The following is a 26,629-nucleotide window of genomic DNA, read 5'->3' as shown; positions in this document are numbered from 1 at the left end:
GCTCCTGACCTTGACAAAGGCCCTTGATATGGATCATCTGAGCCCACCCTGCTGACTCCATAACCATCATCGGGATGTTGGTTCCTGTCTCACAGTCCCCAATCACTCTGTCCCCACTTCCTGCTGTCACCATCCTCCTATCCACCCCCACCCCCAAGCACAGACTCCCTGGCAGGGCTGAGCCCATGCCAACCCCAGGATCACCACATGCATGGCAATCTACGTGAGTGGTGCCCTGGAGTTAGGTGCCCCAGTGACCCTGCACCAGGACACACTGGCCCATCCCCTCTTTGGCTGAAGGCTTCACTCTGTCCTTCCCAGTAGATTCCCTTAGTTTCGCCTTCTTCTAGCTCAGCTCTGCCCATCCAGCTCCCAGGCTCTTCTGCGAACCCCTGGCCTCCAATCTTCTGGAGCTGAGAAAATTCACTTAAGATTCAACTAAGGGATTTTCCTGGTGGTCCAATGGTTCAGACCCTGCGTTTCCACTGCAGAGGGTGCGGATTCAATCCCTGGTTGGGGAACTAAGATCCCACACGCTGCCATTAGCACAGCCAAAAATAAAAAAGATTCAACTAATGTAAAGAGCATCCACTGTGTGCCAACCCGGCCCCAACTCACTTCCTCAGAGTCAGCTCCAGAACCTCCTTGTCGGCCCGTGCCTCCTGTAGGCGACTGTTCATCTTGGCCAGAAAGCCCTCCAGGTTGCCTGCCAGCTGGGGCTCCTCCTGCCGCAGCTTTCTCCATAGCTGCCAGATTTCCGCCTGCCTGGGAGGGGAGGACAGCCAGAGATCAACCTTGAGTGGGACCAGGAGGCAGAGGGAAGCCCACTCCTAGGTTCTAATGGCCACACGCCAAGAGACTGTGGCAGCTGGGTCACAAAAACCTCCTTACACTCTGCAAGGTGCAGCTCAAGTGCCACCTCCTCCAGGAACCTCTCCCAGTTGTGCCCTTATCCCTTCACGAATCCCCACATCCCGTTGTCTCTCTACGATTTGATGATTCATTGTGGGGCGGGGGGATCTGGGAGTCTGATGGCCCAAAGCTTCCATCTGCCTTCTCTCTTCTCCCATTCTGTGGCTGCGTGACCTTTAGCAAGTCCCACGACTTCTCTGAGCTTATTTGTAACATGGCCACTGGAGAATGAGGCGCACCCAGTGGAGAGCACCAGCCTGGGGTCTGGCACTGAGTTGGCATTCCATAAATGCTGCTTTCACATGGATTTAATTAAGTCGTGAAGACAGATGCCTGAGGGCTGAGCCCAGGCCAAGCTGCCAAGTAGGTAAATCACTTGCCACCACAGCTCCCCTGCCAACCTGTACCCCAGTCCCACCCTGCCTGCCCACAGCACCTGCCCCACCCTCTGAGAGCTTGTCCTCACAGAGCCCTGTGGGGCAGGGGAACCTGGGAAAACCTGGGCAGATGGGCAAGGGTGATTCCCTTGCTAGTTCTAACAGAGCCAGTGGGACCTGGAGGGGTGTGCGGTGGGTATTTTTAGGCAGGGTCCCTTTCTCTAAGCATGCTGCTGCTAAGTCGCTTCAGTCGTATCCGACTCTGTGAGACCCCATAAACAGCAGCCCACCAGGCTCCCCCGTCCCTGGGATTCTCCAGGCAAGAACACTGGAGTGGGTTGCCATTTTCTTCTCCAATGCATGAAAGTGAAAAGTGAAAGTGAAGTCGCTCAGTCATGTCCGACTCCTAGTGACCCCATGGACTGCAGCCCACCAGGCCCCTCCGTCCATGGGATTTTCCAGGCAAGAGTACTAGAGTGGGTTGCCATTGCCTTCTCCGACTCTCTAAGCATGAGTGAACCCCAAAAATCCCAGAGCCCAAGACTGTCTCCAAGCCCTCCTGTCTCTAAGCCTGCCCAACTCAGAGCATCACCATACCTGAAATCACTCCACTGGGGGACTCTCTTTTTGGGGAAAAGGCACCCTTGGGAGGTTTGTATTTTTGCGAATGTGGGTCCTGGGACTTCCCAGGAAGTCCAATGGTTAAGACTCTGCACTTCCAATGCAGGGGGTGCAGGTTCAATCACTGGGGAGATAAGATCCCATATGCCACACGAAGGGGCCAAAAGAAGGAAAGAAAAAAGATTGTGGGTCCCTTTAGGGAGCTGATCCTTCAACTTGCCAATCTTTCTGGAGAGTGACCTTATAGGGCAGGACAAGGAGGGAGGGCTTGAGTGGGATGGACTCCCAGTGGGTAGGCTTTCTCCATGCGGGGCTTCATTTAATCCCACAGCAATTCTTCTGCTCACCCTGCAGCCAGGGAAACGCAGGTAAGGGGTTAGGCTACTTGCCTGCAGTCGCACAGCCAATAAGTGGCCAAAGCAGGATATCCGCCCAACACTACCTGGCAGCTCCCGTTTGATCCTGCGTCTGGGCCAGTGCTCATCCCCTCTGACAGGCGGTGCCTCCCCCTGCACCCCCAACCCTGCTGGCCTTACTCAGGCAGTGAGTTGCTGGCTCCTAGTTGCTCCATGAAGGCAAAGAACGCCTCCTTCTCCTCACTGTTGGCCTCCTCCACCACCGGGAAGCTGGTGGCTACAGATCCTCGCTTGGAGAGCAGTGGCCTCTTTCTGTGGAGCCTGTGGGTGCTCGAGCTGGAGCCAAAGATGTTCTCTGCAGAACAAAGAGGGACAGAAAGGAGCAGAGTGGGGTTGGGCTCCATCGCTTGACTTCCTACCTTGCCCTGCTCCAGCCCTTGGGGAAATGGTTTTATCTGTGTCAGTCACATTTATACAGGGCCAGGGTCATACACTCCTCACGTCAACCCGGGACTACTCAAGGTAGACCCTGCGCCCATTTTACACATGAGCGTCTGAGGCTCAGAGAGGCCAAGAGACTTGCTAGAAGTCACACAGCGGCTCCACTGTGGCCCACACATTCTTTTCACTGGGTCAAAGGATAATCATTGAGCATCTATTATGTGCTGGGGTCAAAATTGGCCAAAACCTCTGCCCTGGTGGAGCCGACATTCTATGAATACTGAAAAGGACACATTTAATAAATAAATAAAATTACCAAGTGAGCTAAAGGAAGGAACAGGGTAATTTCCTTTAAGAGACTAGACAGGGTCTACTTTAGAGAGGGTGGTCAGGAGGGTTCTGAGGAAGTGACATTGGAACTGAGATGTGACTAAAAAGGAAGGAGCAAGTGATGTAGTTTTCTCAGGAAGCATATTCCAGGTTGCAAGAACAGCGCATGCAAAGGCCCTGAGGTAGGAGCTAGATTGGCAGGCTGGAGGAGGTGAGTGGTATTGCGTGAGCCTAAGAGGTTGGAAGGGTCTCAGCAGTGCTGGCCTGTAGGCCCTGGGAAGGGAGTTGAATTTTGTTTTGTAGGCATTGGGAAGTCTTCCCGATAGTGGACACAACTGGACACAGATGTGAAGATGGCTCCTTGGGCCACAGGGACAATAGTGTTCTGTCTGCCGCACCCCTGATTCCAGGCCCTAATTTCCCCTCCCTGCTCCCAGCCTCTCAATCACCAGAGCCAGAGCAACCATCTCTTGGGAGGGCCCAAAGTATAAATGCAGATTCTTGGCCTCCCGTTTCTGTTGTCTCCTAAACTCTTGGAGACTCAGCAGACCCAAGAACTAGGGGTGGCTTTGGCTGCATTAAAGGCTGACAATCCTTTTTAGGGTCTCTACAAGGACACCACTCCTTCCATTCCCTGGAACAAAGGTCTTCCCCATCGAGCTTAGCTGGAATATTGTATATTTCCAGCTTTGATGTCTCTAGGTCCTTCTAGGCCTGTCTTAAGAAGCCAGTGTTGGAGTTGCCCTGCCCAGTGGGGGCTAAGGGTTTGGGAAGCCTCCACCCACTAAATATCACCCTCTGCTGCTCCCTGGAGCCTCATATTCCTTTAACCAAAGCCAGAATGTGACCTTCTCCAGGCAGAAACAAGGCCTGTGGTCTCAAGAACAGGGGGTGTCTAACCTCCCGCTCAAGGGAAAGCTTTTACTGGGGAGAAGACAAGGGAGGCATCTGAAAGCAATCCTGGAGGCCTCCATGGAGGAGGGGAATGCTCAGGGGACACCCCGCCCACCCCTAGCAATGATTTGCTCTTGTTCGAAAGGAAGTGAGGTCTCCTGGGCTAGAGTCTTAAGTCTCAGCTCTGCCTTGAACCAACTGGCTTCCCACTCAGTTGAGAGCCTCCCATGAGAGGCTTAGCATTCTCATCTCTGCGGTCATTCATATGTCATCCACACCCAGAACTGCCCTCAGGGGTGTCGTGAAGGTTCTGTGATGGGTCACTGCAACCTTTCCTGTCTGCTCAGCCTCGCCTCGTGCTTGGCACACCCCTCGGGAGGCCCTCCCAGGACAGACATACTGAGCCCGGAGCTGAACTCTTCAAGGGAGAGGCGTCCCTTCCGCTCCACATCCACCCAGTCAAAGATCATCTCCAGCTCATCCTCGCTGCTCAGGAAGCTGAACTTGGCTGCCTGCAAGGACAGAGGTAAGTTGGGTGATGTTCCTACCAGGGGAGGCTCTGGGCCACTCTCAGAAAAGGAGAGGTGTTTATTTTCAGCCACCCCCACCTCCCCTCTCCCCATTTTCGGAGTCCAACCTTCAACCTGACCTCAAGACCGGTCCTTGAGTCTCTTGGACTCTAGCAGAGCCTTGAACTTCATCCTCAGTTTTTCTATTCCTTCATCCAGCATCAAAACCTACCTCTTCTGAGTCTCATCCTGTTAGGACTGTAATAAAGGACAGTAGCCAATCTTTCCCACGTGTTTATCACTATTTGAAAATTACCTAACACTGGAAAGTAAGTCCCCAAAGTGGACAGCACACCCTTTTGGTATTCTACAGAGGCCAAGGCCACCCAAGCATCTTCTAGATTCTATGAACGCACTTTGTCTCATGGTACTGATTAGAGATCCCAGACTAAATAAAGTCACATGTTAACTTGTAGATTCTGTTCAAGAGAGGTGTAAATAACTTTTGCCTGATGGAACAAGATAATCCCAAAGATTTATGACCTGTTGTTCATTAACCAGCTTTAAGCAACCTACCTCAACAACCTGATTGTAACATTTCTCTGTTAAGTTATCCCGCTTTTCAAATGCTCTTTCAACCATTCAGAACATCTCCCATTAATAAATGAGTTAAATAAAATCTCTGGTATAGATTCATTTTATTTTTGTCTAAGGGTCATGATTTTATCTTCTTGGAAATTCTGCTTTAGCAGTTTTGGAGGTTCCATGGAGATGCCCCAGTGGACTCGGCTGTCATAACCCAGTAAACTGTGTTGCTAGAAAAGCCCTAAATGGGCTCTGGGAACACAGGCACTTTATATATATATATATATTTTTTTTTTTTTTTAACTTATTTGTTTGGCTGTGCTGGGTCTTAGTTGTAGCGTATGGGATCTAGTCCCTGACCAGGAATGGAACCCAGGCCCCCTGCACTGGGAGCATGGAGTCTTAGCCCCTGGATCATCAGGGAAGTCCTGGGCACTTCTTTCCTTGGCTCTTGAAGGGAATCCCAAGTGTGATAGAACTTTGCTTGCTGATTCTGTTTCTCCAGTTTTTATGTATTTGATTTTACAGATTTTCTGCTTTTGGTTTTAGCCGTAGCCATGATGGGGAATTCTGTTTTACGGACTGACCATGTGGAGATCTCCATGGGATACATGATGGAGACCTCGTGTCTGTCGGTTGAGACACAGTGGAAAATCTGGTTTGCTAATCTTTTGTTGGTGGTGGTGGTGTGTTTGTTTTTCTGTGAATGACCTCAAATCGGTTAAGAATTTTGTGCCCACTGGGGAGGAGAATAGCTCTTTGAAATCTGAACTGAAGTTTTTGTGTTTCTGTGTTTACTTTTGAACTGTGGTTGGAGTTGTAGAAAAGAAACCAGACTGTAATTCAGAAAGGCCCTTAACTCTCATTGTCAGTGTGAGCATTTTTCTATACCTGGGTATTAATGATTTAGAGTACTACATCCCTTACAGGGGCTCTGGGTGGATTGGTTTGTAGAGACAAAAAAGTGTCTATATAAATCTAATGGCCCTCAAAGTCACAGAAAATAATGAAACCAAACTTCTAAGGCTTTAAATGTGCTGGACTTAAAAAAAAAAAAAGTTCTTCTTATGAGAACTAGCTAACTCAGAAAACTTTTAAGGAGCCGGGTTCAGATAATTAAGGTGAATCTTTGATCAATTAGATTGGTTTAATAATTTTTGTTTGCAAAAGATAAATAATAGCAGTCTGTGTTTCCCATAACTTATGTTAATATAATACAAGGATACATTCTATGGCAAATTTTATGTTATGTATATTCTGTCACAATTTTTTAAAGCTGTGCAAGGCATATGCACGACTGTAGAAAGTTGTGTTATGTGTATTTGTGAGCTTTGCTGTTCACTAAAATGCTGTCCAAGACAGTTCTCAGTTTTTTACCCATCAATTTTTTTCTGGGAAATAAAAGCTGATTACTTTGTTAAAAGTTATAATCACTACAATGTTTTACTTGATACTAGAAACAGGAGTAGCAGAAGAACAACTGTGTCTGCAAGGAAAATGGGATGTGCTTTTGCTCCAGGAGATAAAGGAGGTGGTTTTGTTTTAAAGTATCTGGCAAAATCTGAATGGATATAGGGGATTGTAGAGGGTTTGTTGAAAGGGAATCTTATTTGTCTTGATTTTATAATACCTGAGTCTGAAAATAAGCTATAAAGTTTATGTTAACATCTTGACAAATTTGGCTCAGTTTTGATGCGTTTATAATTAAAGATATAAAACTTGTGAAACTTTGACTGCCACATGTTATATTCATGCAAAACTAGAATTTGGCTCCATCTCTATGAAAATGATAAACTGGTCTCAGAGCTCCATGCAAGGGTTAAAGGAGGGTTACTATTAGTCTTCCGTGTAAGTTGCCCAGATAACTGTTTCCGTGTCTCAGCAGAACAATTTTCTCTGCTTTGTTTTGGCTCAGTTGTGTTTTCATTTTCATAAAAACAGAAAGTAAAGCCACTGTCCATATAAAAGAGCTAAATAACCTTGCAATAGTATTGCCTTCTTATAGAGTTGAACTTCCCTGGTGGCCCAGCAGTAAAGAATCCTCCTGCCAAGGTAGGAGATGCCCTGCAGCAAGATACGGCAACCCACTCCAGTATTCTTGGCTGGGAAATCCCATGGACAAAGGCATCTGGCGGGCTACAGTCCAGGGAGTCACAAAGAGTCAGACACAACTTAGAGACTAAACAGCAAAAGTGTTGTCTTCTTCTATGTTTATTTCAAAATGCTTTATTTTATTGTCACTGATTATATAGGAAACCAAATACTATTTCTCAGGATCCCATGATTGTATCTTAATCTAGTGCCCTACCTTCTCTGATACCTCTTTGGGTTTGCCTTCCCAACATCAGATTCTAAATTTAGAAGAAAAAATAAAAATGTCAAGATATCATTCTCTTTATTTGTTAAATACCTCATCACTATTATAAGAGCATCATGGGAAGAACTGTCAGATCAGAAGAGATATCCAGCCTTTCCTAGGCTAAGTTTACATAGGTAAAAAGCCTTTGTATAAATACTTCATAAACTGCATGCTTTAGGGAAAGGCCCTAGAGATTTCTCAATGTCTTTGCTATGCAAACTATGTTCTTTAGGGGAAATACTGATCAAACTTCATGAAATAGTTATATACTGTATCCCAACAGACTATTTTACTCTCTTCCATTCTGACAGTATTAGGCTACTGTAAAAAGGTAGCGGGAAGCTGCTATATAGCACAGGGAGCTCCACTTGCTGCTCTGTGATGACCTAGAGGGGTGGAATGGGTGGGTGGGAGGGAAGCTCAAGAGGGAGGGGATGTAAGTATACATTGACTGATTTACGAAGTTGTACAGCAGTAACTAATATAACGTGGTAAAGCAACTCTACGCCAACAAAAAATGCAAAAAAAAAAAAAAAAAGCCACAGGCTTTGAGTCTCATTACTAAGCACATTTCTGCTTTCCTACCCTTTCCAACCTACCCTGAAGGCTTGGTTACAAACCAGCTCAGTTTGTGTCTTCCACAAAGTGCAGCGTCAAAGCCATGTGGAAAAGGACTGTACCAGGTTCTGCTAACTATTGCTGCTTCGCTTGGGTACAGGGTTCTAAGCTGACAGTAGCCAACCTTCAGACTGAGCCAGTGGATTACAGTTGCTAGAACTCTTTTCAGTCCAGAAGCTTACCCAAGATCCAGTAGATCAAGAATTAATCCATGGAACTAAATCGATGGTTGAAGAAAATTGAGTTACGGTTATTTGCTGGGAATATAGTTGGTATGGTTATCACTATTGTTTTGTTTATTTGGCTGGATTGGGTCTTAGTTACGGCACTTGGACTCTCAAGTTATGGTGCACAAGCTCATTAGTTGCGGCACTCTGGCTTAGTTTCCGTTCGACATGTGGGATCTAATGCCCCAACCAGGGATGGAACCTGCACCCCCTGCATTGCAAGGTGGATTCTTAACCACTGGACCACCAAAGAAGCGCCAGTACTATTTTTTATTGTTTTACTTTTATGGATATTATGAGGAAGTCCTCTCTCTGGCTTCTTGAAGTGAAGTGAAGTGAAGTCGCTCAGTCGTGTCCAACTCTTTGCAACCCCGTGGACTGTAGCCCACCAGACTCCTCCGTCCATGGGATTCTCCAGACAAGAATACTGGAGTGGGTTGCCATTTCCTTCTCCAGGGGATCTTCCCGACCCAGGGATTGAACCCAGGTCTCCCACATTGCAGGCAGACGCTTTAACCTCTGAGCCACCAGGGAAGCCCAGTTTAGGAGAGTATGCTTTTGTAAACTGAAATTTGGGCTTCCTTGGTGACTTAGATGGTAAAGAATCTGCCTGCAATGCAGGAGACCTGGGTTCGATTCCTCGGTCAGGAAGATCCCCTAGAGAAGGGAATGACTACCCACTAGAGTATTCTTGCCTGGAGAACCCCATGGACGGAGGAGCCTGGCGGGCTACAGTCCATGGGGTCACAAAGAGTCAGACATGAGTGAGCAACTAACACTTTTACTTCACTTTCAAACTGAAATTTAATATTTTAAGTGGTATTTGAATCTCACTGATCCCTTCCTGACTCAGAAACCAATACTTTTCCTGAATCTCCTTCCTTTCTCTGGCACTATAGTTATTTACAACAGGTTCAGTAAGAATCTGTCCTCCTTTTTACTGGGATACAGTTGGATAGATCAACTGTTTAACCAGATTTTGATTTAAAGGGTGATTCTCATTTAATCAGGTGTGACAAGTCCACTTGGACACAATGCCTGCAAAGCTGGCCTGAAAACGGGTAATGTGAAAGGTTACTTTTGGGCAGGAGAGGGACCTTAGAAAAATTGAGAACCTCAAGAAGAGAAGTCCTTCACATGTGTAGGTGAAAACTAGTGGAGAGAGTCTTGTGCTTGGTTTCCATAGAAGTAGGGAAGCCAGCTGGTTTAAGTTTGCCCAAGACTTTCTCAGTTTTAATACTGAAAGTCCCACATCCCAGGTAACCCTCCAGTGCAGGCAAACAGGGACAGAAGGTCACTCTAGATAGAAAAGCCAATTTCAGAGGTTTTACAATTTCAACTTAAGCTTCCATATGAAAACTTCTGGAGAGAAGCTGAAATAGCTCAATACTTCAAAATTTCAGATTTGCAGAGCCTACAGAAGTGATCAAGCCAAACCGAATGAGATCAGCCTTTTTTATGTCAAGAGTAAATTTTGGAGATTATTTATGATCACAGGAAATTACTGGACACTAGGAAATAAAGTGAAAAGGTACACAGCACACCCTTTCAATATTATATGCGAGTAAAGACTACCCAAGCCTTGTCTAGACAAGAGGAATGCACTGAGTTCATCTCATTATTTACCTTGAAAAGTCCGACATATTGAAGTTACTTGTTAACTTGTAGATTTTGTCCAGGAGAATTGAAAATAAGTTTGTCTAGTAGTACAGACAACCCCAGAGATTTGTGGCCTATAGGACATTAGTCATTTTCAAAAATGAACTCAGCAAACTTATCCTAACACTCTTCTGTCAAATTGCCTATGGTGGTGGTGGTTCAGTCCCTAAGTTGTGTCCAACTCTTGTGACCCCCTGGGCTGTAGCCTGCCAGGCTCCTCTGTCCATGGGGATTCTCCAGGCAAGAATACTGAAGTGGGTTGCCATTTCCTTCTCCAGGGGATCTTCCTGACCCAAAATCAAACCTGGATTTCCTGCATTGCAGGCAGATTCTTTACCAACTGAGCTACAATGGAAGCCCAAATTTCCCATAAATACTTGCAGCTTCTCAAATGCTCCTTGAGCCTGTCATAACATCATACTGAGTCCCTCACTGACTGATAATAATAATGATGATGAATTAGCTAGATCTTTGATAAGTATTGATTTTATGTTTACTCAAAAGTCTTTTTTCTTTACCATTTTGAAAATTATAACTTAACATCAGCCATTTCTACTTTTTTGTGGCTCTGAGGGTAGAATACAGATAGGAAGGGTCAGTTTTGATGGAAAAAGGTCAAAGTCTAGAGCATGGAACAAAATCAGGAGGAGACAGCAGGTCCAGTGAGATGCCAACAACTCACACAGGACCCTTTGTAGAAAATGAAGAAAAAAACAAACAAAAAAAATCAGCCAATCTCAGTCTAGGTCACAGCCGAAGATTCCTTATTGGCATGTACAACATTGGCTGATCTGTTTCACTGAAGTTTGCTGACATTAACAGGGTTTTATTTCCAGGGCCCTGACTGCTCCCCAAGATAAACTTCCCTGCTCAATGGGCTTAGAATTATACCATCTGCAAGTTCTTTCTTTGACTTAAAACCTTTCCTTTATTAAAATGCAAGTGTTTCTGGAAGAGGGTAATACAAAACCTGATCATTCCTACCTTAGTATAAATAAATCCCTAGCCTTTCCTAAAAGCAAATTTGAGGTGAGAGAAAGGGAAAAGAGCAGGGATGGTCTGCCTTCCTGGGAAGGGGAGTCTCAGAAGGAGAAGCAAAGGGATCCAGGGGATGGGATGGGGCCTTGGACTCACCGCCAGATCCTCTCGAGTGACAAAGCCCCTCTCCTCGGCACCGCAGTCCTGGAAAAAGCTCTGCAGTTCTTCAGCTGACTGGGAGGTCCAGGACTCTGGCTCGGGAGCCACCGGCACATCCTGGCCATCAGCTGGCTCTCGCATCTGCCGCCGCCGGCTGGAGCCTAGCTTCCGTCCTTTCCGGGTCACTCTGAGTCCACTCTCCATGGTGCTCTGGCCTTGGGGACAGAGAGGGGAGGGGGCACTGGGCTGCTGAACACGCTCACTCCCTGCTCAGAACTCTCCCACGACTCCCCATCACCCCTGGAGAAAATCTGCCTTGGCCAGTGGAGGAGCCCTGGCTGATCTGATCTGTGCTGGCCTCTCAGACCTCATCATCCCCACCCCCGACCTGTGGCCTCCAACACGTCTCACTCGGGGCCTTTGCCCTTTCTGCTCCCTCGGGCTGGAATGAATGCCCTTCCTGGAGCTGTCCTCACACTCTCATCTCCTTCAATTCTCCGCTCAACTGTGGAAAGTCTTCTGCAGCCTTCCTAGGTTCTACTTTTTGACTTGGGGCGGTTACTCAGGGCGGTCCAGGATCTCGCTCTGAAGGAGCAGGAGCAGCTGAGCTATCCCTCCTACTGCTCCTCCACCCTCCTCTCCCCCGCCTCCCAGCCTCAGCTGGCCCCCAGCCTCTTTTTCCTCCTCAACATTTCTCCACCCCTTTGACATATGCACCAGGGAATCAGTAGCTCCCCACGTGGCTCTTATGGCTTTTCAAGATGTGTCCACCCTTCGCCCCCTCACTTCCACATCCCATCATGGTCCATGTCAACCTTTCTGAACTACCCACGGTTCCTGGAATTCCAGATTCTTGCCCATGCTTCCTCCCTTTGCCCCAAACCTCCCCCATTCCCCCACCCCCTTGCCTAGCTGATACCTCTTCCTCCCTCACCTTAGAGGCCACCTCCTCTGAGATCCTCCCTAAAGCCCCCTCCATACCTCAAGCACATACTTTATGTGGCCTGATGATGTGCTGGACTCACGCATGTGAATGTTAAGTCACCCTGTGCCTCAGTCCACACTGCTCCAGCTCCCCAGCATATTCATCAGTGCTAAGTCGCTTCAGTCAAGTCCGAGTGGGTGGCCGTGCCCTCCTCCAGGGGATCTTCCCAACCCAGGGATCGAACCCAGGTCTCTTAGGTCTCCTGCGTTGGCAGGCAGGCTCTTTACTACTAGCGCCACCTGGGAATCCCTCCCTAGGACGTAGTAGATGCTCAAGTAACGGTTGTCCAATTCATTCATTGGAGTGCTTTTGTCTGTCACTGAAGGTCAGGTAAGTCAGTTGATAAGGATTTTGATGGATAAGGATTTGTCCAGCTGAGGCCTCAAGGTAGGAAAGAAGGAGGCTGGAGTCTGGAAGGAGAAGAGTCAGGTCCTATGCTGGTGGGAGGGAGGGGGCCTGAGGGGGAGTAAGTCATGGGCATGTAAAGCTGTATTGAGGGAAAGGGATTGACGTGCACATAGGCAGCTTCGTGCAGGCGGTGAAACTTGAGTAAAGCTCTAAAGAGGGCAGGTAGGATTTAGAAGCCTTGAACAGCGTGTGTGAAGGGACCGGGGCCGCGGAACCCCACACCCACTCTGGGCTTGCTTTGTTGGAGTCAAAGGTCACAGACAATTAGAGTAGAAGGGTCGGGAGGCTCTGCCTGAGGGGTAACTGGCTCATGGCAGGAGTCTGGGGCCACCGGTCTAGGTTCCCCTTAAGCAAGTTCCTTTACATAGGTTGCACAGGAGCTGAATGAAGCAATTCCTCACTCTTGAGGAGGCCCCAAACTTTTAAGTGAAGTCGAGCCTCTGTCTCTCACTGGCTCCCCATCAGTTATTGCCTTTTTCTGTTCCCTTTCTGCTTTTTTCTGTCCACCTGGTTTCTCTCCATTTCTCTCTGTCTCTGTCTATCTGTCTCTCTCTCTCTCAGGGACTTCAAAGTCTGCTGCAGATGCAGTTTTGAGATTACAGATGTAAGGGACTTCCCTGGTGGCACAGTGAATAGGAATTCACCTGCCAATGCAGAGGAACGTTCGATCCCTGGTCCAGCAGGATCCTACGTGCCGCGGAACAACAGAGCCCACGCACCACAACTACTGAAGCCCACATGCTCTAGAGCCCATGCTCCACAGCAAGAGAAGCCGCCGCAATGAGAAGGCTGAGCACCGAAACTAGAGAGGAGCCCCCGCTCACCGCAACTAGAGAAAGTCTGCAGGCAGCAAGGAAACACTCAGCACAACCAAACATAAAATAAATAAATAACAAATTGTTTTTTATAGAACGATTACAGATGTCAAACTGCAGTGGTATACTGGAGTCACATCTTGCTGCTGCTAAGTCGCTTCAGTTGTGACCAACTCTGTGCGACCCCAGAGACTGCAGCCCACCAGGCTCCCCCGTCCCTGGGATTCTCCAGGCTCTTACCTGGAGTGGGTTGCCATTTCCTTCTCCAATGCAGGAAAGTGAAAACTGAAAGTGAAGTCTCTCAGTCGTGTCCGACTCCTAGCGACCCCATGGGCTGCAGCCTACCAGGCTCCTCCGTCCATGGGATTTGCCAGGCAAGAGTACTGGAGTGAGGTGCCATTGCCTTCTCCGAGAGTCACATCTTAGGGGCTTGCAGAAAACCAGTTGTAAGTCTCTCTTCCCAACTCAGCAGCTTGAGATCAGCTGCTGTGGGAGTATTTATACCATCAGTTCAGTTCAGTTCAGTTCAGTCGCTCAGTCGTGTTTGACTCTTTGCGACCCCATGAATCGCAGCACGCCAGGCCTCCCTGTCCATCACCAACTCCCGGAGTTCACTCAAACTCATGTCCATCAAGTCAGTGATGTCATCCAACCATCTCGTCCTCTGTCGTCCCCTTATCCTTCTGCCCCCAATCCCTCCCAGCATCAGGGTCTTTTCCAATGAGTGAACTCTTCCCATGAGGTGGCCAAAGTATTGGAGTTTCAGCTTCAGCATCAGTCCTTCCAGTGAACACCCAGGACTGATCTCCTTTACGATGGACTGGGTGGACCTCCTGCAGTCCAAGGGACTCTCAAGAGTCTTCTCCAACACCACAGTTCAAAAGCATCAATTCTTGGGCGCTCAGCTTTCTTTATAGTCCAACTCTCACATCCATACATGACCACTGGAAAAACCATAGCCTTGACTAGACAGACCTTTGTTGGCAAAGTAATATCTCTGCTTTTTAATATGCTGTCTAGATTGGTCATAACTTTCCTTCCAAGGACAAAGTGTCTTTTAATTTCATGGCTGCAGTCACCATCTGCAGTGATTTTGGAGCCCAAAAATATAAAGTCTGACACTGTTTCCACTGTTTCCCCATCTATTTCCCATGAAGTGATGGGATCAGATGTCATGATCGTCGTTTTCTGAATGTTGAGCTTTAAGCCAACTTTTTCACTCTCCTCTTTCACTTTCATCAAGAGGCTTTTTAGTTCCTCTTCACTTTCTGCCATAAGGGTGGTGTCATCTGCATATCTGAGGTTATTGATATTTCTCCTGGCAATCTTGATTCCAGCTTGTGCTTCTTCCAGCCCAGCGTTTCTCATGAGGTACTCTGCATACAAGTTAATAAGCAGAGTGACAATATACAGCCTTGACATACTCCTTTTCCTATTTGGAACCAGTCTGTTGTTCCATGTCCAGTTCTAACTGTTGCTTCCTGACCTGCATACAGGTTTCTCAAGAGGCAGGTCAGGTGGTCTGGTATTCCCATCTTTCAGAATTTTCCACAGTTTACTGTGATCCACACAGTCAAAGACTTTGGCATAGTCAATAAAGCAGAAATAGATGTTTTTCTGGAACTCTCTTCTTTTTCCATGATCCAGTGGATGTTGGCAATTTGATCTCTGGTTCCTCTGCCTTTTCTAAAACCAGCTTGAACATCTGGAAGTTCACGGTTCACGTATTGCTGAAGCCTGGCTTGGAGAATTTTGAGTATTACTTTACTAGCGTGTGAGATGAGTGCAACTGTCTGGTAGTTTGAGCATTCTTTGGCATTGCCTTTCTTTGAGATCAGAATGAAAACTGACCTTTTCCAGTCCTGTGGCCACTGATGAGTTTTCCAAATTTGCTGGCATATTGAGTGCGGTGCTTTCACAGCATCATCTTTCAGGATTTGAAATAGCTCAACTGGAATTCCATCACCTCCACTAGCTTTGTTTGTAGTGATGCTAAGGCCCACTTGACTTCGCATTCCAGGATATCTGGCTCTAGGTGAGTGATCACACCATCATGATTATCTGAGTCATGAAGCTCTTTTTTGTACAGTTCTCCTGTGTATTCTTGCCACCTCTTCTTAATATCTTCTGCTTCTGTTAGGTCCATACCATTTCTGTCCTTTATCAAGCCCATCTTTGCATGAAATGTTCCCTTGGTATCTCTAATTTTCTTGAAGAGATCTCTAGTCTCTCCCATTCTGTTGTTTTCCTCTATTTCTTTGCATTAATCGCTGAGGAAGGCTTTCTTAGCTCTTCTTGCTGTTCTTTGGAGCTCTGCATTCAGATGCTTATGTCTTTCCTTTTCTCCTTTGCTTTTCCCCTCTCTTCTTTTCACAGCTATTTGTAAGGGCTCCCCAGACAGCCATTTTGCATTTCTTTTCCATGGGGATGGTCTTGATCCCTGTCTCCTGTACAATGTCACGAACCTCCATCCATAGTTCATCAGGCACTCTGTCTATCAGATCTAGGCCCTTAAATCTATTTCTCACTTCCACTGTATAATCATAAGGGGTTTGATTTAAGTCATACCTGAATGGTCTAGTGGTTTTCTCCACTTTCTTCAATTTAAGTCTGAATTCGGCATTAAGGAGTTCATGATCTGAGCCACAGTCAGCTCCTGGTCTTGTTTTTGCTGACTGTATAGAACTTCTCCATCTTTGGCTGCAAAGAATATAACAGTTTGATTTCGGTGTTGACCATCTGGTGATGTCCATGTGTAGAGTCTTCTCTTGTGTTGTTGGAAGAGGGTGTTTGCTATGACCAGTGCATTTTCTTGGCAAAACTCTATTAGTCTTCGCCCTGCTTCATTCCGTACTCCAAGGCCAAATTTGCCTGTTACTCCAGGTGTTTCTTGACTTTCTACTTTTGCATTCCAGTCCCCTATAATGAAAAGGATGTCTTTTTTGGGTGTTAGTTCTAAAAGGTCATGTAGGTCTTCATAGAACCGTTCAACTTCAGCTTCTTCAGCGTTACTGGTTGGAGCATAGGCTTGGATTACCATAATATTGAATGGTTTGCCTTGGAAATGAACAGAGATCAATCATTCTGTCATTTTTGAGATTGCATCCAAGTACTGCATTTTGGACTCTTTTGTTGACCATGATGGCTATTCCATTTCTTCTAAGGGATTCCTGCCCATAGTAGTAGATATAATGGTCATCTGAGTTAAATTCACCCATTCCATTGACTTCCCTGGTGGCTCAGACGGTAAAGCGTCTGCCTACAACACAGGAGACCCGGGGTCAATTCCTGGGTTGGGAAGATCTCCTGGAGAAGGGAATGGCAACCCACTCCAGTATTCTTGCCCCCACCCACCAAAAAGGAGGGCTCAATTATACCATCAGTTCAGTTCAGTTCAGTCTCTCAGTCGTGTCCAACTCTTTACGACCCCATGAATCGCAGCACGCCAGGCCTCCCTGTCCATCACTAACTCCCGGAGTCCACTCAAACTCACATCCATCGAGTTGGTGATGCCATCCAGCCATCTCATCCTCTGTTGTCCCCTTTTCCTCCTGCCCCCAATCCCTCCCAGCATCAGAGTCTTTTCTAATGAGTCAACTCTTTGCATGAGGTGGCCAAAGTACTGGAGTTTCAGCTTCAGCATCATTCCTTCCAAAGAAATCCCAGGGCTGATCTCCTCTAGAATGGGCTGGTTGGATCTCCTCGCAGTCCAAGGGACTCTCAAGAGTCTTCTCCAACACCACAGTTCAAAAGCATCAATTCTTCGGCGCTCAGCCTCCTTCTCAGTCCAACTCTCGAATCCATACATGACTACTGGAAAAACCATAGCCTTGACTAGACAGAACTTTGTTGGCAAAGTAATGTCTCTGCTTTTCAGTATGCTATCTAGGTTGGTCATAACTTTTCTACCAATTTATACTATGGGAATCAGCCAATGTTACAAATCAGAGTTTCTTCCCCCAAAGAACAATCACAAGCACATCCATTCCCAGACCTAGCATGCATTTAAGTGACCACTGTTTACTGAACACCAACTGAATGCAGGCAGAGTGGGAACCGAGCCTGCCATGGTGTGTGTGGCTCCATCAGGCAAATTAGGAAAAGTGTTCCTTCCTCCCAGCAGATGCAGCCCAGTGCCAGGGCCCAAGGGTTGGCAAGCGGACTGTTGGCTGGAGTCCAGTCCCCTCTCTCCCCGTTTGCCCAGGCACCTTTGTGCAGGACACAACCTACATACCCAAGTGGAGCCCCTGGCCCTTTACGTATATAGGCGTGGACTAACTCCTGGTCTCCCTTGGAGGTACTCACACAGCTTCATGCAGAAGAAGACACAAGATTAATTACAGCACAGTGTGGAAGGGGCAGCAAACCTGTGTGCCAAGTGCTGTGAGAGCACTGCAAAAGGAGCAACTCACTCAGCAGTGTCTATCAGGGAAGACTTTCTGGGGGGGGTGACATAACTTAGCAGTGACTTCCAGGGCAGAAGAGACCAGACTTAACCCTGGATCCCCTCATGCTGCCCAGCCTTGTTCTGGGCATGTGTTGGACCCTCATGCCCTCATGTTACTCACTGTTTCCTCTTCTGATTCACACTGTCCCTCAGAATGTGGGATGTTCTAGTAGACAACTAGTAGACTCAAATAATACTGATGTTGTAAAAGAAAAAACAAGGCAGAGGGACTGTTCTATATCCAAGAGAATAAAAATAGGGAATTCTCTGGCCATCTGGTGGTTAGAACTCTGCACTCTCATTTCCAAGGGCCTAGGTTCAATCCTTGGTCAGGGAACTAAGATCCCACAAGCCAAGTGGAGCAGCCAAAAAGAAAACAGAGAGAAAGAGAATAAAAATAAATGACACCTAAATATATTATGTGATTGTTAATTGGATTCTCCTTCAAAAAAAAAACAGTAAGAATAAGGGATATTTTGTGGACAGCTGGGGAAATTTGAATACGGACTTTATATCAGATATTCACTGAGCAATGTGAAAGTTTTTCGGTGTGACACATGTTGTGATCATGTAGAAGAATCTCTGTCTTTAAGGGATTCATGCTGAAGTATATATAATGTCTGCATTTCACTTTCAAATGGCTCTGTGTAAATACATAAGCAAATTAAGAGGAAATAAGTGTGTGTGTGTGTAGAGAGAGAATAAATGGGGCAAATTGTGAGCCATCTGTCCAATAGCTTTCATTGTACTATTTGCTCAACTTTTGTAGATTTGAAAGTTTTCTTAATAAAAAGCAGGGGAGATGGGAATTGCCTGGTTGTCCAGTGGTTAACTTTTGAATTGTGATACTGGAGAAGACACTTGAGATCCCTTGGACTTCAAGGAAATCAAACCAGTCAATCCTAAAGGAAATCAACCCTGAATTCATTGGAAGGACTGCTGCTGAAGCTGAAGCTCCAATACTTTGGCCACCTGATGTGAAGAGCCAACTCATTGGAAAAACCCTGATGCTGGGAAAGATTGAGTGCATGAGGAGAAGTGAATGACAGAGGATGAGATAGTTGGCTGGCATCATCGACTCAATGGAAGAATTTGAGCAAACTCCAGGAGATAGTGGAGGACAGGAAAGCCTGGTGTGCTGCGGTCTGTGGGGCTGCAGAGCGCCACAAATGAGCAACTGGACAGCAACCAGGGGTTAGGACTTTGCACCTTCCCCGTCGAGGGCCCAGGTTCAGTCCCTGGTCGAAGAACTGAAATCTCTCAAGCTGAAGGGCAGGGCCAAAAAATAAAAATAAAAACCAGAGGAGGAAAAACCAAGCCAAGAATGAGATTTCAGGAGTTAGAATAGAGAATTTCATCCACAAATCCAACTGTTCTTCCACTAGTATCAGTATCTCCACAACCACATCACCCTCCAAGCTCTCCCTGGAGACAATGACGAGATACACACCCCTCCTTGGGCTGCATCTGTCCACACCTGGAAGTCACCATCCATCCTCACTCACCGTCCCCCTAAGGGGGGGGGGCGGTCTCCTTCCTCCATGACCCGACGACTTTCCAATGGGCTGGGCCTTGGGCCTTGTATGTTATAATCAAAGAAACACTCACTGAGCATCGGTACCAGAAGAGGGTCCATCACACCCTCTTGACCCATAAGTGTGGAAAAAGAGGCCAAGAGAGGCAGTGATTTCCAGTCCCACTGCTCTAGTCAGGCAGACTCTGCCTCTCCGAGCCCTGCCGCTCACAGGCTATGTGACCATGGGGAAGTCACATAACATCTCCGTGCCTTATTCTCCTCACTGGGACATGAGACTAGTGTCTCCCACACAGGGTTGCCGTGAAGATGAAATAAGACAGTTGAACTGGAAACACCACTTCCTATTCCCAGCAGAGCCCAACTCGCATTTTAGCTTTACTTTTTTTTATCATTAATTTTTTTTTTGGTCTCACCACGTGGTTTGCAGGATCTGAGTTCCCTTGCCAGGGACCGAACCCATGCTCCCTGAAGTGGAACCTTGAATTCTTAACCTCTGGACCACCAGGGAATGTCCCCAGCTTTACTTTCTCTCAACACTTGTCACCTTCCCAGAATAGAGTCTTTTATTCATTTATTTTGTAAAATTTGCATCTTCTCTTACTGAATAGAAGCCTCTTCCGTTTACTGCTCTATTTCAAATGCCTAAAACAGTGCCCTGCATACACTCAGTGCTCAGCAAATATTCGTTGAATATGTAATCAATGTAAAGCACTCAGAACTACGCCCCGAATATGGCATAGGATAACCACTGGATACAATAGCCCATGACATCGGTGTGATAGCATGGATGCGGGTGAAATTCCACTGGAGTCTCATAAAAGTCAGATGTTGTACAGATATGATTTTATAGCCACTCAACAGGTGAGAAAACTGAGAGAGGGGGTTCCGAAAGGCAGAGGCCACCAGCCCAAGCCATGACATTGGAAGCAAACCTGATGCCAGACCCACTCTCTGGGTTTGTCACAGGACAGACTTGCCCTAAGACCGCTTCTCGGAGAAGCACCTCCTTGGTGGGCATGAGACACCTCTGTGGATCACAGACGCCAGACGGAGCAGTCGTGATGGGCCAGGGCTTTGAAACAGGGCAGAGTGGGAGGCTTTGCTCTGGCTGTCAGACTTAGAAACTCAAGTTCCGCGTGCACTTCCGTTGATGGAGATAACACACATGAGGCAGAAAGATAAGATTCTTGTTGTGGAAGCTTCGAGAACTGAAGCCCTGGGGAGGAGAGTCTGCTGTGATGTGGGTGCCATGTCACTGAGGATGCCAGGCTCCCACAAGTGAAGGGAGTCACAATCCTGAAATAGAATCCCTGTGGCCACATCGCAGGACATGGGATGCTCTTGGCACCCTGTGGGGGAGTTCCTAGTTGAGCTGCACCCCATTTCCACCAGTCCCCTGACACTGTGTAAGGAAGCAGCGCCTACTGGACACCTCGCCAGTCCCCACTATGCCTCAGGCCTCAGTGTCAGCCCTCTGAGCCCGTCGAGTCTTCTCTGCCCAGATGGCACTCAGCGGCCCCCTCCTTGCCTGTCAGGAGTCCCGGGGCTAAAAGGCAGCAGGTGCCCTAGGGCCAGCACCGCCTCAACATACCTGTCACCATCAGTCAGGGACAGGGAGTTCCCCCTCACAGCTGAGAACAGTGCCCTAAAAACAGTCTGTGTCCCATCTAGGCCAGGGATGGGCACTCAGAAACAACGGGAACATCCTTCAGTCAGTTCTCACAAAGGTGTACCTGTGCATACACACAGGCATATGCATGCACACACACACACTCACTCACAGTCAGCTCTCACACTCACTACTCCCTCACAGTCAGACATGACACCTGTCACAACCTCTGGTGTGTACCAAGGTTCCTGCCCACTCAGAGTCACTCAGAGCAAAGTCCTTTGAGTCTGCCAGCAGGGGCATCCCTCTGTCAGCGCCCCCTCCTCCGCCACATCCCCCCCTTCTTTTCTTTTTTTTTTCCAGCTGCACTGCAGGGCCTGTGGGATCTTAGTTCCTTGACCGAGAAAGGATCCCAGGCCCCCCAGCAGAGGAAGCGCAGAGTCCTAACCACTGGACCACCAGGGAAGACCCCACATTCCCCTCACTGGTCATCACAGCCTCACACCTGTAACCTTGGGAAATGCCATCCTGCCCGGGAGCAACGCACGCATGCCCGCACACACACCCCCGGCACTGCGCCCTCTCCCCACCTCACCCAAGAAATCAAATAAAGTTTGAGGCTAGACCTGAGGGCTAATGAATCCTGCTCCCAGTCCTACCAGAAATCAGCTCCCCATTGTAGGATTCGGCTCAGGGAGCAGGGACCACAGGCTTTCCCTCAGGAAGTGGAGAGCCTCGTAAGAGGGTGCTGTGGGGACCAGGGCAGAATTGCAACAGGGCACCTGCACCTCGCCAGTTCCATCGTCCTCTCTTCAAAGGAGTGAGGACCTGGGTCTGTGCTTCACTCCACCTCCTTCAGTAACTACAAGTAACAGCGATAGTCACAGAACTCAGGTTGTCCAAGTCGGCAGATCCAAGAGACCCCTTAGTATATTTATCCTCTCTCTTGCTCCTACTAACCTCAAAGAGAAACCAAGGCTCTGAGAAGCCAGGTGACTTGCCCAGGGTCACACCACCATTTGAGGGTAGATAATTTATCCAAGTCTCCTGCCCAAATGCCTTCCACTAGCTGCAGAGAGCTCCAGATTCATGAGAAAAAGCCTCAGCCCTTTGCACCTCATCCCAGCAGCTGGGTGGGGACCACAGCTCCCTCCCCCATCCTCACGCCACCAAAGAAAAGAAGCATTGCAACTCCGGGTCGCTCCCACCTCTCAGAGGCTCCCAGTCGTGCATGTACCCCGTACCTCTTGGGCCCGGTAATGAGGCAAAAACTGCCCCCAGGAGACCACGAGCTCTGGAACTGTTAACAGTCTTGCTTCTTGCTTAACCACTCTTTCCGTTCCGTGGCAAGCCAATCTCTTGTGCTAATCTATGGGACTTCCTGTCGAAGTGACCAACTGGTTATCCTTTCACAATCTTGCTTGGTACTCCCGAGGCTCCCTAGTCCTCAAATCTTGGAACTGAAGAAAGCTGAAGCTGGTGGAGAGACCCCTGTAATCAGAGGCTCAGAAAAGTAAGATCACCCAGTTCTCAACGGTGAAGTCAGAACTTGGACCTGAGTCTCTGGTTGCCAGAGGGATTCCTCAACTTATCCCAATCAGAGTATTCAAGAGCACAGTTATGGCTAAAGCCAAGTGTATACACCATGCCTTACCTCAGATCCTCACCCTCAGAACATGTCTTGGAAATCCAGGGGAGGCCCACACCCAAAGTACCTTTAGAGAATAGTCTAACCTAATACCAGAATTTACTGTTGAACTGCATGGTTCAGTTCAGTTCAGTTACTCCGTCGTGTCCAACTCTTTGCAACCCCATGAATTGCAGCACACCAGGCCTCCCTGTCCATCACCAACTTCCAGAGTTCACCCAAACTTATGTCCATTGAGTCAGTGATGCCATCCAGCCATCTCATCCTCTGTTATCCCCTTCTCCTCCTGCCCTCAATCTTTCCCAGCATCAGGGTCTTTTCAGATGAGTCAGCTCTTCCCATCAGGCAGCCGAAGTATTGGAGTTTCAGCTTCAACATCAGTGCTTCCAATGAACACCCAGGACTGGGTGTTAGGATGGACTGGTTGGATCTCCTTGCAGTCCAAGGGACTCTCAAGAGTCTTCTCCAGCACCACAGTTCAAAAGCATCAATTCTTTGGCGCTCAGCTTTCTTTATAGTCCAACTCTCACATCCATACATGACCACTGAAAAAACCATAACCTTGACTAGATGGACCTTTGTTGGCAAAGTAATGTCTCAGCTTTTCAATATGCTATCTAGGTTGGTCATAACTTTTCTTCCAAGGAGTAAGCGTCTCTTAATTTCATGGCTGCAATCACCATCTGCAGTGATTTTGGAGCCCAAAAAATAAAGTCAGCCACTGTTTCCCTATCTATTTGCCATGAAGTGATGGGACCAGATGCCATGATCTTCATTTTCTGAATGTTGAGCTTTAAGCCAACTTTTTCACTCTCCTCTTTCACTTTCATCAAGAGGCTCTTTAGTTCTTCACTTTCGTCCATAACGGTGGTGTCATCTGCATATCTGAGGTTATCGATGTTTCTCCTGGCAATCTTGATTCCAGATTGTGCTTCCTCTAGCCCAGCATTTCTCATGATGCACTCTGCATACAAGTTAATAAGCAGGGTGACAATATACAGCCTTGACATACTCCTTTTCCTATTTGGAACCAGTCTGTTGTTCCATGTCCAGTTCTAACTGTTGCTTCCTGACCTACATACAGGTTTCTCAGGAGGCAGGTCAGGTGGTCTGGTATTCCCATCTCTTTCAGAGTTTTCCACAGTTTATTGTGATCCACACAGTCAAAGGCTTTGGCATAGTCAATAAAGCAGAAATAGATGTTTTCCTGAAACTCTCTTGCTTTTTCAATGATCCAGCAGATGTTGCCAATTTTTGATCTCTGGTTCTTCTGCCTTTTCTAAAACCAGCCTGAACATCTGGAGCTTCACAGTTCACATACTGCTGAAGCCTGGCTTGGAGAATTTTGAGCATTACTTTACTAGCGTGTGAGATGAGTGCAATTGTGCAGTACTGAAGCATGAATATAAATGGATGAACTTATGGGGACAAAATAAAGAATAGAAAGGAATAGACTCACTTTATACAGGAATTTATTGCACAAAAAAGATGGCATTTCAAATTAGTAGAGAAAAGATGGTTTAGTCAATAAACTGTGGGAAGAATGGCCTAAATATCTGCCAAAAACAAAGTGGGAACTCTAAAAGAATTCCAGATCAAAAGTTCAGGCATGGACTTCCCTGGTGGCCAAGTGCATACAAATCTGCCTGTTAATGCAGAGGACACAGGTTTGATCACTGGTCTGGAAGACTCCACATGCTGCAGAACAGCTAAGCCCGTGTGCTACAACTGCTGAAGCCTGTGCCCTGCAACAAGAGAAGCCGCTGCAACGAGAAACCCTCGAACCACAGCGAAGAGTAGCCCCAGCTCACCACAACTAGAGAAAGCTCGAACAAAGCAACGAAGACCCAGCGCAGCCAAAGTAAATAAATAAAGCATTCTGGCTAAAAAAAAAAAAAAAAATTAAGCATTTAAGTGCTCACTTCAGCAATACATACTAAAGTTGGAATGATACAGAGAAGATTAGCATGGCCCTTGCACAAGGATGACACGCAAATTCATGGAGTGTTCCATGTTTTTTAATACAGAAAGGCAAATATCATATGATATTTCTTATATATGGAAATCTTTTTTTTTTAAGGGTACAAATGAACATTTTTTACAAAACAGAAGTAGAGTCACAGGGATGTAGAAACAAACATGGTTATCAATGGATAAGGTGGGAAGGGATAAATCGGGAGATTGGGATTGACATATACATACTGCTATACACTAGGGCCTTTCCTAGTGGCTCAATGGTAAAGAATTTGCCTGTCAATGCAGGAGAAACAGGTTCAATCCCTGGTCTGGGAAGATCCCACATTCCTCAGAGCAACCAAGTCTGTGAGCCACAACTACTGGTCCTGTGCTCGAGTCCAGGAACCTAAACTGCTGAGCCCACGGACCGCAACTACTGAAGCCCAAATGCGCTAGAGTCTGTGCTCCAAAAAAGAAGCCACTGCAATGAGAAGCCCACGCATCGCAACTAGAGAGTAGCCCCCACTCGCCACAACTAGAGAAAGCCGTCGAAGCAATGAAGACCCAGCACAGCCAAGTAAATACACAAAATTATTTTTTTAAAGGTAAAATAGATAACTAATAAGAAATGGCTGTAGAGCACAGGAAACTCTACTCAGTACTCTGTAATGGCTTATATGGGAAAAGAATCTAAACAAAGAGTGGATATATGCATATGTATAAATCATTTTGCTGTACACCTGAAACTTACACAGCATTGTAAATCAACCATACTCCAATAAAAAAATTAAATAGAAAAAAAGAACTCTCTGCTGATGCAGATAACTGTTTAATATACTCAAAGTGACTGGGAAATCAAAACTATCTGGAATTTCACCATTGTTATTTTTTGCACCTCTTTACAAATATACCATTTATATTTCTTAAATTATAAACATAAATTCATACAACTATATGTTGTTTGCAATTTGCTTCAAAATAGTCAAGGGATGGAGGAATGGGTGGGGCATAGCTGAAATGAGACTGAAGGTGAGAGTGTTTGTCACTCAGTCATATCCCACTCTTAGAGACCCCATAAACTGTAGCCCACCAGGCTCCTCTGTCCATGGGATTTTCCAGGCAAGAATACTGGAGTGGTTGCCATGCCCTCCTTAAGGGGATCTTCCTAAACCAGGGATCGAACCCAGTTCTCCTGCATTGCATGCGGATTCTTTACCTTCTGAGCCACAAGAGAACCCACTCTGCCCTGTTCTGATTGCCGTTGAAGTGTTGAGGGTACTGCTGGTTCCTTTCTTCTCTCTACTTTTGTGTATGTTTGAACAAATGCCAAAAGAAATTACTGGGTAATTTAAAAATTAATCTTGGCGCATTCAAGGCCTTTCCAGTCATATTACAAAGCGTTAGAAGCCATAAAAGAAAAGATTGAGCTAATCCACTAGATATAAATTTTTTTTAAGAAAAAAATAAAACAACTGAATGGCAAAAAAAAACCTCACCATTGATGAATCAAAAGGTAAACATACTATGAAAAAGTATTCACGTAGCATAGAAAATAAACTAATTTCCTTTTTATTAATATATCATGAGTTCCTATAGATCAATGAAAAACCAGTAATACATGTGAGAAATTGGTATCATTTATGAATATACAATTTGTGAGAAATAAAATGGCTTTCAGATACATGAAGAATGTTTATCTTCACTTAGGATAAAAGAAATAAAAAATAAAGCTATAATGAGATATCATTTTAAGTTAACCAGTTGGTAAAACAAAACAAAACGGGGATAATATGCTGTTATAAAGGATGTAGGAAAACATTTTCACAAGTTGTAAGAATATATATTGGTACATCTTTCATGAAAAGTAATGTGATAATATCTATCAATATTTAAAATGCAAAAAGCCTTTTACTCAACAATTTCACTTCTACTCATTTGTCCTACGCACGATGTACAAAATAACGATATAAAAGGATATTCATTACAGCACTGTCTGTCGTAGCAGAAGATTGGGAACAACCTAAATTTCCACCAACAGGAAACTATTAATACTTAATAAGTTCTGATGTAAGCATATGATGGACAACGAGAAAGATCCAGGCAGACTTTGAGAAGATGTGGAATGACCTTCAGAAGATACTGTTGAATGAAAAAAGTGAAGTGCAGAACACTGAGTATAGTGTGTTTTGCATGAAGAAG

The 26,629-nt window shown here is 46.4% G+C and overlaps 1 protein-coding gene and 1 non-coding gene across 2 annotated transcripts in view; one reads left to right on the top strand and one right to left on the bottom strand.

The window, feature by feature from the left end:
* The window catches only part of RAB44 (RAB44, member RAS oncogene family), a 28,631-nt gene extending 17,361 nt beyond the window's left edge, over positions 1-11,270 (bottom strand). Inside the window, exons 1-4 of the mRNA XM_027525086.1 lie at positions 11,023-11,270; positions 4,332-4,443; positions 2,447-2,621; positions 619-765 (exon numbers count right to left, since the gene is read on the bottom strand). Of these exons, the coding sequence (XP_027380887.1) occupies positions 619-765; positions 2,447-2,621; positions 4,332-4,443; positions 11,023-11,229 (641 nt within the window). The 5' untranslated portion in view covers positions 11,230-11,270. The remainder of the gene's footprint in view (positions 1-618; positions 766-2,446; positions 2,622-4,331; positions 4,444-11,022) is intronic.
* A 13,117-nt stretch (positions 11,271-24,387) lies between these two features.
* On the top strand, positions 24,388-24,493 carry LOC113882352. The gene has a single exon (XR_003508361.1). It is a non-coding gene; the product is annotated as a U6 spliceosomal RNA (small nuclear RNA).
* The last annotated feature ends 2,136 nt before the right edge of the window (positions 24,494-26,629 follow it).

The sequence above is a fragment of the Bos indicus x Bos taurus genome, chromosome 23, assembly GCF_003369695.1.
Source record: "Bos indicus x Bos taurus breed Angus x Brahman F1 hybrid chromosome 23, Bos_hybrid_MaternalHap_v2.0, whole genome shotgun sequence".
NCBI lineage: Eukaryota > Metazoa > Chordata > Mammalia > Artiodactyla > Bovidae > Bos > Bos indicus x Bos taurus.
The sequence above is the reverse complement of the archived record's forward strand: the minus strand, read 5'-3'. Positions and strand labels throughout refer to the sequence as shown.